The 16,426-nt window shown below is 41.8% G+C and overlaps 1 protein-coding gene across 2 annotated transcripts in view; it reads right to left on the bottom strand.

Annotated features, from left to right (window-relative positions):
* Window positions 1-917: 917 nt before the first annotated feature.
* cbll1 (Cbl proto-oncogene-like 1, E3 ubiquitin protein ligase) overlaps window positions 918-16,426 on the bottom strand; it is a 29,952-nt gene continuing 14,443 nt past the window's right edge. For both annotated transcript variants that reach the window (XM_020521229.2, XM_048610264.1), the window contains exons 5-6: window positions 15,787-15,860; window positions 918-2,653 (exon numbers count right to left, since the gene is read on the bottom strand). In XM_020521229.2, coding sequence (XP_020376818.1) covers window positions 1,612-2,653; window positions 15,787-15,860 — 1,116 coding nt within the window. In that variant the 3' untranslated portion in view covers window positions 918-1,611. The remainder of the gene's footprint in view (window positions 2,654-15,786; window positions 15,861-16,426) is intronic.

Below are 16,426 nucleotides of genomic sequence, written 5' to 3'. Positions count from 1 at the left end.
TCACTGGACCCAAAACGTTAACTCTGTTTTCTCCCTCACAGATGCTGCCAGACCTGCTGAGCTTTTCCAGCAACTTTGTTTTTGTTCCTGATTTACAGCATCCGCAGTAATTTAAGTTTAGACTGTAGATGAACTGGAGCTGAGGGGTTGTGCAGAGATGCAGTTTTGATTGACAACAAGAAGTTGACTGGCTATCAGGTAACAACAGCTTGGGCTGGAAACAAGATCCAAAGAGAAATGATTTAATGTCTACCAGCTCAGGAACAGTTCTCTACAATCAAAACCCACTTTAACAGTGAAGAAAACAAATTCAGCCTTCCTTCAATTGTTGTGAGATGTGACTGTTTAATCAGAGACCTTTTATATGCAAACCAGCTACCTTGTCCCTCTTGCAAACCAGTATCCAGAGAAAGATGATTTAGGTTTTCTAAACATTCTAAAAACCATAAATAGCATATGGATCATCTCAGCAACTCATGAAGAGAAACTACTGAATTGTCTTCCCCCAGTTTCCCTCCACCCACAACCTGTCTCTGTCTATCTATTAAGGAGGAGTGACAAATCTGGGGATAATGGGGCTTGATTCCAATACGCTTCCCCACTGAGTCATGGCACTTGTTGATTAAAATAAGCATTACTTAAAACAGATGCTAACTGAGACCATATCTCACTAATCTTTGGTAGTAATAACTAATTAAACAGATAAAAACTTTCTTCCTTATTGACTCCATATATCACATGATATACAGTATTTTTATTTGAAATTAACACAAATTGAAAGAACTGCCATTAACCTTGTTCTGAAGTTTACTCTAACCTTTTCATGTAAATTGAAACATTTATTCAATTAATGAAACATTATCCAAGCTGGAAAGCTGAGGACATTGAACAAAACATTGACTTAGGCCACAACATTACACAGTCCAGAGACTGCAAACCCCTGAAAAGTCAGCAATCACTTTAATATTCTAATGCATGTATATTGTACATTTAAAACATTGGTAATCCAAAAAAAAAACCTGCTCTCCTATTAGATGGCATTCAGTTTACAGCAACCCTACTTTTGTCAACTTTTAACGTTTTACAATGAGGTTAACAAATTTCCAACACTGAATTTGTTACACTTTTGGATCTATTTACAGAACATTTTGTAGATGTTGATTACAGTGTTAAGCACAAATGAGCCAAAGAAAGGCCATAAGATATGTATTTAAAATATAACATATTGTAACTACATGCTCTCTAAATGGCTAAATAAAAAAGTTATGGTCACTTGTTCCTCTACCTTGAGAGTAGTTAACCAGGTTAACTGTCAGTTCCAGTAGAATCTTCACAGGATTCCCTCGTTTACTTAGGCCTTTCTCACACAAGCAGCAAATTCCACAATTTACATTAGATGCTAGTTTTCTCACTTTCGTAAAAAATGCAATTAGTACATATTGGACATGAAAACTCAATCGCAAGTTTCGTTGTACACACAAACCGTTCCAACTTTATTAATAATTTATTGCATCAAAATCTCTCCAGAAGCAGGTTTGTTTCATAAAGGCCAAGAAGAAGCAATGTCACATCCTGAAACAATAAAGTACTTCCATACAATCGTCCCATAACTTATTGATAATACGGCCTATATCGTGTCTGATCAGGGTGATGCGGCCCAGGTAATGGAGCCTGCGGAGGTGGGACTTGAATCCTTGGTGGAGGAGGACCTCTGGGAGCAGGCCAAACACCAATACCTGGACTGTGCCCTCCAGGCTGAGTAAATGGAGGACTAAGTGTTCCTTGGTCTTCTGAATATTGTGGTATTGTAGAGGCAGAGTAGTGGTGAGGGGGTGGAGGAGTGTTGACAGGGGGACCAGTATGCTGAGGAGGAGGTGGTCCATGGGGTGGATGGTTCAGATATGGTGGCATTGGAGCCAAGATGTGTCCTGGTGGTGGATTGATTGGTGGTGGAGCAGCTGACAAAGGTGGAGGTGGGGCCTGGTTGTACACCATGTGGGGGTTGGCAGCAGCCTGTGCTGGGTGAGGCATGGGGTGGCTTATTGGTGGCGGAGGGGGAGGAGGAGGAGCATAGTGCTGCTGTGGAGGCAGCATGTGATGTGGATGAGATACCACCGGATTGTTCTGGTATTCAGGATGATGATGAGGTGCAGCTGTTGGGGGCTCGCGACTTCCTGTACTTGAAGAGTCGTCTTGAATAGGAACAGTGATCAGATTGCTGTGTTTTCTTGTTGTCACGGTTGAAATTCGAAAGGTTTCCTGACTCACTGACCTTGGTGGTGGAGGAAGAGGCATCTCAGTGGGTGGTGGACGAATATCCTCATGCGTCTGGCTGTAGTGATCATGTGACACATGCTGCAGAGGGGGTGGTGGCATCAAGATGGCATGTTGTTTAGGAGGAAGATGCGAAATATGGTGCTTATCTTGTGGCATCAGAAAGCGCTCAGCAATTTCTGCTGGGGGTGCCATTGCAGGATGGAGTGGCTCTGGTTGTGACCTAATGACCGCCTTCCCAGTTCTCATATGCCGATGGTTGATATGGGCCTGCAAGTCTCTCTGAGAAAGGTAGGTCCGCTTGCAGCCCTGGACAATACTACACATAAATAGTGAGCCTCGTAAGCACTGCTCAATGCGCTGAACTGGGTCACTACACCTAAAGAAATGAAAATAGGTTTTGTCAGACCCTGTATTATATTTTAATAATTGAAACCATTTTTTGTAATAAGCATTTGTGCCACAATTAAATGTGTTATAGCGGGTGGCAATGGCCTAGTGGTATTATCACTGGACTGTTAATCCAGAGACCCAGATAACTTTCTGGGGACCCAGGTTCGAAACCCGCCACAGCACATGGTGGAATTTGAAGTTAATAAAATATCTGGAATTACGAATCTAATGATGACCATGAACCCATTGTCGATTGCTGGAAAAACCCATTTGGTTCACTAATGTCTTTTAAGGAAGGAAACTGCCATCCTTACCTGGTCTGGCCTACATATGACTTTAGGCCCACAACAATGTGTTTGACTCTGAACTGCCCTCTGGGCAATTAGAGATGGGCAATAAATGCTGTCTGGTCAGCGATGCCCTCATCCCAGTGAATGAATAGAAAAAGATTCAATCAACCAAAGAATGACCTGAGAGAAGACAGCCAAGGACAGTTAAGAGTGGCAATGGAAAGTAAATGAGATAGAACTGGTGTTTTCCAAAAAATAGAAAACAAAATCAAAGTATCACAGGGTGATTGCTGTCTGAGAATTTCTCTTTTATACTTTTAAAGCCAGGGTATTCATTTAAGTTAGCTTGGAAATTAAATAATTTAAATGGTATAATTAAATCATGAAGTGAAATAATAAGATTATTAGAACAGAGTGGGTTTAAAGGTATTGATTAAAACAAGACCTGGACTAGATTCTAAAAAGGGAATGAAAATTTATTTTTCTACATCACAGATGGGCAGCTAAGACTGATCATTTACACCACATGGAATCTTTTAAAGACCAGTTGATTGGGCTTCGGGACCAGCTTGTTCCTGTGAAAATGAAGGATAGGGATGGCAAGATTCAGGAAACTTGGATGACAAGAGAAATTGAAAGCTTAGTCAAAAAGAAAAAGGAGGCATCCATAAAGTTTAGGAAACTAAAGACAGACAGAGACCTCAAAGAACACTAAGTTAGCAGGAAAGAACTCAAAAATGGAATTAATGGGGCTGAAAGAGGCCACAAAATGTCTTTGGTAAACAGGATTAAGGAGAATCCCAAGGAGTTTTATATGTATATAAGGAGCAAGACTGTAGTTAGAGGTTCACTCAAGGACAAAAGAGGAAATTTAAATGTGTCGGTGGAGGAAGTGGGTGAGGCCCTTGACGAATACATTGCATTGGTATTCACAAAGGAAAACGTCATGGTGGGTGCTGAATCTCGGCAGTGTCAAAAAAACGTGTCAGGTGTTTTAACAAGCATTGAGGTAGACAAGTTCCCATGATCTGATAGCATTCTGGGATAGATCCTGAGGGAAACAGGTGAAGAAATTGCTGGGACCTTGTACGAAATCTTTGTATCCTCTTTAGTCACAGGAGAGGTCCCAGAGTACTGCAGAACTGCCAACGTTGTTCCTTTGTTTAAGAGCAACAGGGATAATCAGGGAAATTATAGGCTGGTGAGCCTTACGTTAGTGGTAGGAAAATTATTGGAAAAGATTCTTAGGGATAGGATTTACTCACTTTTGGAAAAATATGGACTTATTAGCGATTAGCATAATGGCTTTGTGTGGGGAACAACTTGATTAACTTTTTTGAGGAAGTGACAATTATGATTGATGAGGGCAATGCAGTAGATGTTGTGAGCCTTTGACAAGGTCCCTCAGTGAAAATCTGATATAAAAGATGAAGTCACATGGGTTCCACGGTGAGCTGGTAAGGTGGGTGCAGACTGGCTTAGTCACAGAAAACAGAGAATAGCAGTGGAAGGGTTTTTTTAAAACATGAAATCTATGACCAGTGGTGTTCCTCAGGGATCAGCGATATTTGGAAGAGAATATAAGTGGCCTGATTAATAAGTTTGCGGATCACACAAAAATTGGGGGAACTGCCGATAGTGAGGATTGTCTTGTTTTAACCAAATTGATTCTATCTTTACCACCTCTCTTCCCAACATTCCCATTTCTTCCCTAATTAATATGTCTTTCTTCCATGATTTAGATAAATGTGGGGCACTTTGGTAGGGCAATACAGGGCAGGACTTACACATTTAATGGTAAGGTCCTGGGGAGTGTTGCCGATTGATTTGGTTAAGAATTGAGAAACAGAAGGAGGAACAATCATGCTCCTGAAAGTAATCTATAGGTTTTCAGGAAAAAACCTGAAGAAAAATCACAGTAATGTTCAAAAAATACAGTGTGATATCAGGGGAGTTTAATTTAATTACAGTCAGAGTATAGAGGCATACAACACGGAAACAGAACCTTGTCCGTGCCAACCAGATATCCTAATCTAGTCCCATTTACCAGCATTTGGCCCATACCCCTCTAAACCCTTCCTATTCAAATACCCATCCAGATGCCTTTTAAATGTTGTTAATTTTACCAGCCTCCACCACCTCCTCTGGCAGTTCATTCCATACACGAACCACCCTCTGCGTGAAAAACATGCCCTTTAGGTCCCTTTTAAATCTTTCCCATCTCACTTTAATCCTATGCCCTCTAGTTTTAGATTCCCCTAACCTGGGGAAAAGGCCTTAGCTATTCATCCTATCCATGCCCGTCATGATTTTATAAACTTCTATAAGGGCACCCCTCAGCCTCCGACACACCAGGGAGAATAATCCCAGCCTAGTCAGCCTCTCCCTATAGCTCAAACCCTCCAAACCTGGCAAAATCTATTTTCTGAAGAAAGGTCCAGACCCGAAACATCAGCTTTCCTGCTCCTCTGATGCTGCTTGGCCTGCTGTGTTCATCCAGCTCTACACCTTGTTATCTCAGATTCTCCAGGATCAGCAGTTCCTACTATCTCTAAACATCCTTGTAAATCTTTTATGAATCCTTTCCTATAGCAGAGAGACCAGAATTGAATGCAGTATTCCAAAGGTGGCCCAAACAATGTCCTGTAGAGCAACATAACCTCCCAACTCCTATACTAAATGCACTGACCAATAAAGGGAAGCGTACCAAATGCCTGCTTCACCACCCTGTCTACCTGTGACTCCACTCCAAAGGTACTATGAACATGCATCCCAAGGTCTCTTTGCTTGGCAAACTTTACCATTAAGTGTATAACTTCTGCCCTAATTTGCCCCACCAAAATGCAGCACCTCACATTTACCTAAATTAAACTCCATCTGCCATTCCACAGCCCATTTGCCCATCTAATGAAGGTCCCATTGTACTCTGAGGTAACCTCCTGCACTCTCCACCAAGCCACCAATTTTAGTGTCATCTACAAACTTACTAATCATACCTCCTGTATTCACATTCAAATCATTTGTATAAATGATAAAAAGCAGTGAACTTAGCACCGATCCTTGCAGCAGACCGTTGGTCACGTCCAAAAAGCAACCCTCCACCACCACCCTCTGTCTCCTACCTTCGCGGCAATTTTGTATCCAAATGGCTAGCTCTCCCTGTATTCCATATGATCTAAACTTCAGATATCGACTGGGATAATGTCACAGGACAGGGTAATGCAATTGGTGGGGGGGAGGAGAAGAGAATTTCAGTAATGGATTCAACAGAACTTTCCTGACCAGTGTTCTCAGTCCAACCAGGGTGGACATATTGCTGGAACTACTGGTGGGAAATGAGTTGGGCTGAGTTGACCAAGTGTCTGTTGGAAATACTTGGGTGAGTGATCATTGTAGACGAAGGTTCATGAGCTGTTTCAACTACAGGATGGGTATATTCCAATAAGGGAACACACAGAGAGGGTGTACAATGCAAGTCAGGTAAATTGTTTAAGTGAGAACCACGCTATATATCATAAATTGACAAGGGAAACGAGGAATGGCAAAGCCAGAATTGAAGAATAAAATAACAGTTTACATAAAAGGGAATTCAAATTGTAAGTAGATAATAAGAGATGGATTGGACCAATTGGGGATAAAGAATATAGTATGTGCTTATCAGTGCAGTCCATGTTCAAATCAACAAGACCTGGACAATATCCAGACATGGGCTGTCAGTTGGCAAGTAACATTTGTGCCACACAAATACCAGACTATGACTATTACTAATAAGTGACAATCTAACTACGATCCCTTGACATTCAGTGGTGTCATCATCACTGAATCCCCCGTTATCAACATCCTTGGGGTTACCATTGACCAGAAACTCAACTGGACCCACCACATAAACACAGCTACAACAGCAGGTCAGAGGCAAGGGTTCCTGAGGTGACTAACTCACCTCCTGACTCCCCAGAGCCTATCTATCATTGCCAAGTCAGGAGTGTGATGGAATACTCCCCGCTCGTCTGGATGGGTGCAGCTCCAACACCACTCAAGAAGCTTGACACCATCTGGGACAAAGCAACCTGCTTGACTAGCACCACATCCACAAAAATCCACTCCTTCCATCATCAACACTCAGTATTAGCAGCGTGTACTTTCAATAAGATGCACTGCAGAAATTCACCAAAGAACCTAGGACAGCACCTTCCAAAGCCAAGACTACTTCCATCTAGAAGGAGAAGGGCAGTCGATACATGGGAACATCACCACCTGCAAGTTCCCCTCCAAGCCACTCACTATCCTGACTTGGAAATATATTAGCAGTTCTTTACTGTCACTGGGTCAAAATCCTGGAATTCCCTCCTTAAGGGCATTGTGGGTCAACCAACAGCTGGCAGACTGAAGGCAGCTCATTAACACCTTCCCAAGGGCAACTAGAGGTGGGCAATAAATGCTGGCCAGCCAGCAATGCTTATATTCCACAAATCAATTAAAAATAACTTGCTGATTATTATATACTGCCCTCCTCAGCCAATCAATCATTGCTCCTCCATATTGAACATCAGATGGAGGAAGCACAGAGTCTGGTAAGAGCGCAAAATATACTCTAAGTGGGGTTTTCAATGTTCACAAGAGTGGGTCAGTAGCACCACCATTGATTGAGTTGGTAAGGTACTAAAGGACTTAGTTGCTAGACTGGGTCTGCAGCAGGTGTTGAAGCATTCAAGAGGGATAAACTTGACCTGCTCCATGCCAATCTGTCTGCTTTAAACCCATCTGTCCATGACAGTTTTAATAAGAGTGACCTCTGCACAATCCTAGGGGGACAAAGTCCCACCTTCGCATTGTGCTGTATTGTATTATCACAATGCTAAACAGGATAGACATTGACAGAATGATAGACATAATGGCAATGGAAAAAAAGGTAATGCAGCCATCTGCATGACAGAAATAGAATCCATTTTGAAAAATATAAAATATGTAAAATATAATAAAACAGCATGTGTTCTAACAGGTGTAATCTACAAACTATCAAATTGTGGAAGGGAGGACGACGAAGAAATTTACAGATGAAGGAAATGAATAAAAAAAAAACAAAATCATCATGGGAGTGGGGAGAAAGGAAGCATTCAAATGCTCAAATTAACTGGCCATAGGAGGTTGATAAAGTGGATAAGGGAATGGAGTTTTTATTGTGTGTACAGGATCCAATAAGAAAGATGGCTGGCAAATATGTTGGCCTTCAGTATTAAGATGTCATGTTGTAACTGTAAACCTTGATGAGATGTGGACAATTGTGTACAGTTTTGGTCCACTTTTTGAAAGATGGATACACTTGCCATAAAGGGAGCCCAACAGAGCCAGTCGAGCCCTTGGGATCGAGATTGTTTCATAAGAGATGGGGAAACTTGGCCTGCATCCTCCAGTTTTTCAAACAATGAGAGGTGATCTCAGTCAAACACAGAAAATTCTAACAAGGTATGACAGTTGGGTATGAGCAGGACCTGGCTAGTGAGTCTAGAATGAAGGAACACAGGCTCAGGGTAAGAAATTGACCATTTGAGATGAAGGGGAATTTCCTACCTTAGAGGGTAGTAAGATTTTGGAATTTGCTAATTCACAGGGTTGTGGATGCTCAATCATTGAACATGTTCAAGACAGAAATTGGTAGAGTTCCAGATACTAATAAAGGATACGGTGACAGCACGGGAAAGGCAAACATAGAGGTAAGTCAGTTAACTTTATTTTCAGTGCGAACAATCTAGGATGAGCAAGTTTTTTCTAAATTCATTTCAGAAGCAAGTATTTCTGCTCTGTTCATAAGATACCAATGTTGAATTTAAAGTCAGTTTAGTTTCTTCTATAGGAGGACAATTCAGGATAGCAGAGGGAAAATGTTACCTGAGCAGAAGGGTTTAGTTTTGAAATTTCCAGACTACGGAAGTTTGGTTAGAAATTCACTGGTTATCAGAACTGAGAAAGTTTAGGCTCTCAGATTTATGGAAAAATTCACTTTGGGAGATTTGCAAAAGATTCTCCACAATTCATGGCAGGGAAACTGTCAGGAATCAATTAAGCAGAACTGTAATGAGTTGAGATGGGGGTGTAATTTCTCTGCGTAACGGAGACTGCTGGGAACCTGGCTGAAAATTTGTTTTGCTATCTGTTTTGAGATCATTTCTAACTGCATTATGATTTAGATAGCCTGGTCTGCTTTTCCTTTCTTTTGCACATCAAACCTCTTCTGCTGTTAAAGAAAACCTGCAGTCCCGGTGACAAATGGCAACATTAACTTAGAATAGGAGCATGGGTGGGCCACTCAGCCCTGCTCTACTATTCGTTACGATCATGGCTCATCACCCAACGTAATAGCCTGTTTCCGCTTCTCCCCAATATCCTTTAATTGCTTTAGCCACAAGTGCTATATCCAACTCCTTCTTGAAATTATACAATGTTTTAGCCTTGAATGCTTTCTACGGTAGCGAATTTCACAGGCTCACCATTCTCAGGGCGAAGAAATTTCTCCTCATCTTAGTCCTAAATGGTTTACCATGTATCCTTAGACTGTGATCCCAGGTTCTGAACTGCCCTGCCATCGTTCCTATGTTTATCCTGTCTGGTCCTGTTTACAGCTTTCAAGAAATGACAACCCCATCTTTCCGAATTCTAACTAATGGATCCTAATCAACCTCCCCTCGTACGTCAGTCCTATCATCCCAAGAATCAGTCTGATAAACCTTTGCTGCATTCCTTTTGTAACAAGAACATCTTTTCTCAGACAAGGAGACCAGAACTGCACACAAGGGATTCTATGACAAGGCCCTGTATAATTGCAGGGAGACTGCTTTTGAAGTCTGACACTGACTAACAAGGACAGGTAGAGCAGATTCCATATTGCTTGCTGAGTGGGCGATCCCAAAATTATCCAGCACCTTCTCAAGGTCAGCCCAAATATCTGGGATGTGGAGAACAAAGTAAAGAAGACTCCTCTAGTACCTGAAGTCTCTTGCTATGAAGCCCATTATACCATTTGACATCTTTACCAACTGGATCCTTACTTTTAGTAACTGACTTAACAAGGATATCCAAGTCTTGTTGTACATTCCCCACCTCAATTTGCAGCCTTTCAGACTGGATAATCTCACATTTATACACATTATACTGCATCAGCAATGCACTTGCCCAAATCATTTTGCAACATCTGTGCGTCCTCTCGCTGCACAACTCGTCAGCACCGACCAGACATCCCAATCTGACCTAGTCTCATTTGCCCACATTTGGCCCATATCCCTCTAAATCCTTCCTATTCATGCACGTATCCAGGTGCTTTTAAAATGTTGTAATTGTACCCATCTCCACCACTTCTTCTGGGAATTCGTTCCATATACACACCACCCTCATGTCCTTGTTAAATCTTTTCCTTCTCATCTTAAACCAATGGTTTTGGACTCCCCCACCCTAACAAAGAGAGCTTGGCTATTCACCCTATTCATGCCCCTCATAATTTTATAAACCGCTATAAGGTTACCTTTATGGGAAGTTTATCTGTTCTTTAAGTAAGGAGACCTGCACACAATACTCTAGGTCTCATCAAGGCCCTGCATAGCTGCACTAAAATTTCCTTGTTCCAGTACTCAAACCCTCTTGCAATGAAGGCCAACATACATATTCCTTCCTAACTGCTTGCTGCACCCAGATGCTTGCTTTCAGTGACCAGTGTATATGTACGCCCAGGTCCCTTTGTAGTTCAACAAAGAATCAGAAAATTCATAGAATCCCTACAGTGTGGAAACAAGCCATTCGGCCCAACAAGTCTACACTGACTCTCCGAAGAGCATCCCACCCAGACTCAGCCCCCTACCCTATTTCTGTAACCCTACACTTCCCATGGCTAATCCACCTAACCTATACATCCCTGGACACTATGGGTGATTTAGCATGTCCAATCCACCTAACCTGCACATCTTTGGACTGTGGGAAGAAATCGGAGCACCCCGAGAAAACCCACCCAGACACGGGACAACATGCAAGTTCCACACAGACAGTCACCTGAGGATGGAATTGAACCTGGGTTTGTGGCGCTGTGAGGCAGCAGTGCTAACAACTGAGCCACCATGCCCTCCAATACCCAATCTATCATTATTCAAATAGTATTCTGGGGCATTCTGTTTTTCTGACCAAAGTAGATAACTTCACATTTATCCACATTATAGCATGCTTGCATGTGCCCACTCACTCAACTTGTTTAAAACAAATTAAAGCATCTTTACATCTTCCTCTCAATCCACAGTTCTGTGTTGTCAGCAAAATTGAAAAAATTACATTTGATTCTGTTAGCCAAATTGATACATATGGTAGGTAGCTCAGACGAAAGCACTGATCTCTGTAGAGCTGCACCTGTCATTGCCTTCTGCTCCAAAAATTGCTCATTTATCCTTACTTTTTGTTTTTATCTGAAAATCAATTCTCATGCCAGTATATTACCTCCAATCCTACGTGCAGTGATTTTCCACATCAACCTAATTAAAACCTGAAATTCCAAATATACCAAATCCACTGGTTCACCCTCACCAGTTCGATCTGTTCTAGTTGTCAAATAAAAATCTCCTGTAGATTTGTCAAATACAATTTCCATTTCATAATTCCATTATAACTTTGTACAGTCCCTCTTGCATTTTTTTTTAAGCGTCCTGTTATCACATCCTTTGCAACAGACTCTACCATTTTCCAAACTATTCATGTTACATTAATGATTTGTATTTCCCGGTTTCCTCCCTCCCTTTGGTTTTAATATGGGGGCTCATTCAGCACCTCCAATCTGCTGGAACAATTCCAGACTATAGAAATCTGCAAGATGATAATCAACTCATCCCTCAATTTCCATGCCCACCTCATTTAGTATCTTGGCATGTAAATTATCAGTCCCTGGGAAAATACAAGTCTTCAGACACACTTGATTCTCCAGCACATTTTGTTGTACTAATACTAATTTCCTTCAATTCCTCCTTCTCAATGGACCTTGCTTCCCCAGCATCTTTGGCAAGCTATTTGTGTCTTCTCCTGTGACAGAAATAAATTACAATTTAATTGCTCTGCTATTTTCTTGTTCTCTCCTGTCAATTATCCCAAAATAGATTGTAAGGGCCATACTTTTGTCTTCATTAATCTTTTTCTATTTACAAGCTTACAGAAGCTCTTATAGTCCACTCTCATGTTTCTTGCAAGTGTACTCTCATTAACTTTGCTTCCCCTCTTAATCAACTTCTTGGTCCTCCATCGATGAATTCTAAACAGCTCCCACTCCTAGGCCTGTTAAATTTCTTTAGCAAAATTGATATAACATCCTCTTGGAATCTATTGCTATTCTGATTTTCTTTTGTTAGCTATGGTTGTGCTACTTCTCCTGTTGTGTTGTTCTGCCCAAGAGGAATACACAATTGTTTCAATACACGCATTGTTTCCTTAAATATTAACAATTGTTTATCCACTGTGATGAAGTTACCCAGTTTATCATAGCCAACTTAGTCCCCATCCCACCTCCAAACTTTATTTGCATTTATGGCTCTAATTTCTAAGTGTGAACTAGCCCAATGAAGAATTCTATCATGTTATGGCCACTGTTTCCTAAAGGACCTCTCTTAGGGGGCAGCACAGTGGCTCAGTGGTTAGCACTGCTGCCTCACAGCACCAGGGACCCGGGTTTGATTCCAGCCTCGAGTGACTGTCTGTGCAGTTTGCATGCTCTCCCCGTGTCTGCATGGGTTTCCTCCAGGTGCTCCGGTTTCCTCCCACAGTCCAAAGAAGTGCAGGCTAGGTGAATTGGCCATGCTAAATTGCCCATAGGTATGTGTAGATTAGATGGGTTATAGGGGGATGAGTCTGGGTGGGATACTCTGGGGTTCGGTGTAGACTTGTTGGGCCGAAGGGCCTGTTTCCACACTGTAAGATTCTATTCTATTCATAACAGATCATTAATTAGACCTTTATTACAAAAAATCAAATACCACTAACCTCATCCCGCCTCCTTGACCTGTCCGTCCTCCCTGGACCGACCTATCACCTCCCTAACTCCCCACCTACATTCACCTTTACGGCTCCAACCCCGCCTCTTTGACCTGTCTGTCTCCTCTCCACCTATCTTCTCCTTTATCCATCTTCTATCTGCCTCGCCCTCTCTCCCTATTTATTTCAGAATCCTCTACCCCTCCCCCATTTCTGAAGAAGGGTCTCGACCCGAAACGTCAGCTTTCCTGCTCCTCTGATGCTGCTTGGCCTGTTGTGAACATCCAGCTCTACACCTTGTTATCTCAGATTCTCCAGAATCAGCAGTTCCTACTATCTCTGTAACAAGATCTCCTGTTGGTTCTTCAACATGCTGGTCTTTAAAAAAATCTCCAAGACACATTCCAAGAATTCATCCACCATAGTTTACTGGCAAAATGACTTGCCCAGATTAAAGTAACCTAATGCACCCTTCTTGCACATTTCTAATTTCCTGTTCAATGTTGTCCCCACTATCACCATTTGGAGGTCTACAAATAACTCCGACTAATGCTTCCTGCCTCTTACTGTTTCTTCACTCCAGAGAAGAATTCACACGTAAACTTTCTGCACAGATATCTTTATTGATGATTGCACTGATAGGCATACCAGATCCAAAACATTTACTCTGATTCTCTATCCACAAATGCTGCCAATCCTGCTGAGTTTCTCCAGCATTTTCTATGTTTGATCCTGAGACTACAACATTTGACGTCCTGCTTTTTAATTAGCTTTCTAGCTCCCTACAATCTGTTCGTGTTTCCTCATTCCTTTTCCTACTTATGTCATTGATGCTGACATGGATCAGGATTCCTGGCTGTACACTCTCCCAGTTAGAATGTTCTGTTGCCACTCACTAACTTCCTTGATCATGGCAGCAGGAGACAACATTCCATTCTGGTCTCACATTTGCAACTGCAGAAACATCCATCTGTTCCCTTTCTGAATAGAATCCCCTATCACTACTGCTCTCCTATTTCATCATCATCTTCCCTGCCTTGTGCAGCTGAGTCACTTGTGGTGCTATGGACTTTGTTCTTGCTGCTTTCCCCTGAGAAGCCAACTTTCCCAGCATTATCGAAAATAGAAAACCAGTTAGGGACAAAACATCTGTTTTTTTAACTCTATTTGGTGGTCACCATTCCCTTTCTACCCATGTGCTATTTACCTGTGGAGTGACCACTTTGCTATATGTGCTATACATGAAGATCTTAGACATGAAGATCTTTCCAGATCTGAAACATTGGATTTCCAGTCACTGCTGTTGGTTACATTTCCTGCACGTGGTCACATGCATTATGAGTCTTGTGGCACAGTGAAAATACCCTCATATTTAAGCTAGAAGGTCAGAAGTCACATGACACCAGGTCATAGTCCAACAGGTTAGTTTGAAATCACAAGCTTTCGGAGTGCTGCTCCTTCATCGCCTGATGAAGGAACTGTGCTCCAAAAGCTTGTGATTTCATATACATCTGTTGGATTATAACCTGGTGTTAGGGCTGCCTATAACTGAGCAGCATAAAATGACCAATGGCTGCTCATAGCAAATGCAGCAGAACATGGCTGACAGTAGTTAGAGAACTTGGGAAAATATTTGCCTAATGTAGTCTTCACAAGTAGAACAATAGTAGCTCTGTAGACTCAAAGTTACTGGATGTGCAGCTGCAGTTGCTTTTGCAGAAGACATAGATGAGAACATTTCACACTAATTAGTTACTTCTCTTGAATTATTTAATCAATCTGCTACAATACTAAGAGTAGGTTTTAGTTAAGATCCTTCAAATAATCATAGATATAAATTTTGAAGTAGTTATGGATCCACCTACGTACTCAAAAATTCATTAAAAGCAACAAAGGAAAACATTCAGACCAGTATGAGACAGTAAAAACAGACCACCAAGTCATTGTTGGGAGAAATAAATAAGTTCCTGAAGTGATAGGCAAGTATCCAATTAATTGGCAGTTGATGTGGTGAAGCTGGCAAAGGTTATTTGCACACAGTATCCAATGTGAAAAGCCTCAAGAAGAAAGATCAGAAAGTCTGAGGAACATTTTGAAGGACCGGGGTGGACCACAAGCCTCTTTGCCGTTCAGTGATATCATTAGCTTAATTGGAAAAACGTTAAAATTGCTGAGTGTGGCAATACATCCTATGGGTTAAGGACAGTCAATAATTAAACTGTGCACAGCAAGTAAATTGCTGAGGCACGCTTTAACTGTATAAGATGCTGTACCAGAGAGCCAAATACAAAGGGATAACTCAGCGCCGCTGACCAGTTGTAATGGGGAGGTGGGGGGAGGGGTGGGTGTGTGTGGGTGCGCTCTCAAAGTTTAAATGTATAAATTAAGACATTCTGAAACTTTTGTGTGGCTTATTGCTCTGAAGAAATGAAGCTGTGAACTGTAATCAAGGTTACCTGAAACCACCCTGCCGCTCAGACTCTCATTGGAAACTATTAAAATCAAACATTTGGTGTTGTGTGACTTCTGACTTTGTCCACCCTAGTCCAACAACGACACTTCCACATTTGAACAAAAAGGCCTGGGTTCCCACTTGCCCCAGAAGTGCGTCATAACAGGTTGATTAAAAATATCTACAATGGTATGCACTGCCATTTGTTGTACAGAGAGTTTACAGGATAGAGCATGAAATGATCAAAACATTTGTCAAATAACTGGCAATATTACTGACCTTGGACTTGTGCTGCCAAAGGCCAGGTGTTACAAAGGGAAAACAGTTTAAAATATTTTCAATACTAAGAAAGGCACAGCGCAGTGACGAAACAAACAGAATACATCTTACCCAGGGCACATCTTGTCACCCTTTTTCTCTTGCAAGCTTGCACAGGTGAAGCAAAACACATGTTTGCATGGGATCTGTGAAGACATGCAACATATGAAGCAACATATTAAATTCCCATTTGTTCAGTACATCATATAATTGCAAGACTTTACAGTAAAGTCAATATTGGGTCCAGGGTTTCAACTTAATCCCAAAATGGGAAGACAGAGTGTGTGTATTTTTTTTTCTTCATTTATAGGACGAGGGCATTGCTGGCTAGGCAGCATTTATCGCCCATCCCTAATTGCCCAGAGGGCAGTTAAGAGTCAACCGCATTGCTGTGGGTCTGGAATCATATACAGTCCAGACGAGGTAAGGATGGCAGTTTCCTTCCCTAAAGGGCATTAGTGAACCGGATGGGTTTTTCCAACAATCGACAATAGATTCATGGTCATCATCGGACTCTTAATTCCAGATATTTATTGAATTCAAATTCCACCATCTGCCATGGCAGGTTTTGAACCTATCCAGTCCAGTGATAATACCACAAGGCCATCGAATCGTGTGAGAGAGAGAGAGAGAGTGTGTGTGTGGCAGTGAGTGTGAGAGAGAGAGAGAGAGTGCGCGCGTGAGAGAGTGCGCGCGTGAGAGAGTGCGCGCG

Source organism: Rhincodon typus, chromosome 22 (genome assembly GCF_021869965.1).
Source record: "Rhincodon typus isolate 14 chromosome 22, sRhiTyp1.1, whole genome shotgun sequence".
NCBI classification, from domain to species: Eukaryota; Metazoa; Chordata; class Chondrichthyes; order Orectolobiformes; family Rhincodontidae; genus Rhincodon; species Rhincodon typus.
The sequence above is the reverse complement of the archived record's forward strand: the minus strand, read 5'-3'. Positions and strand labels throughout refer to the sequence as shown.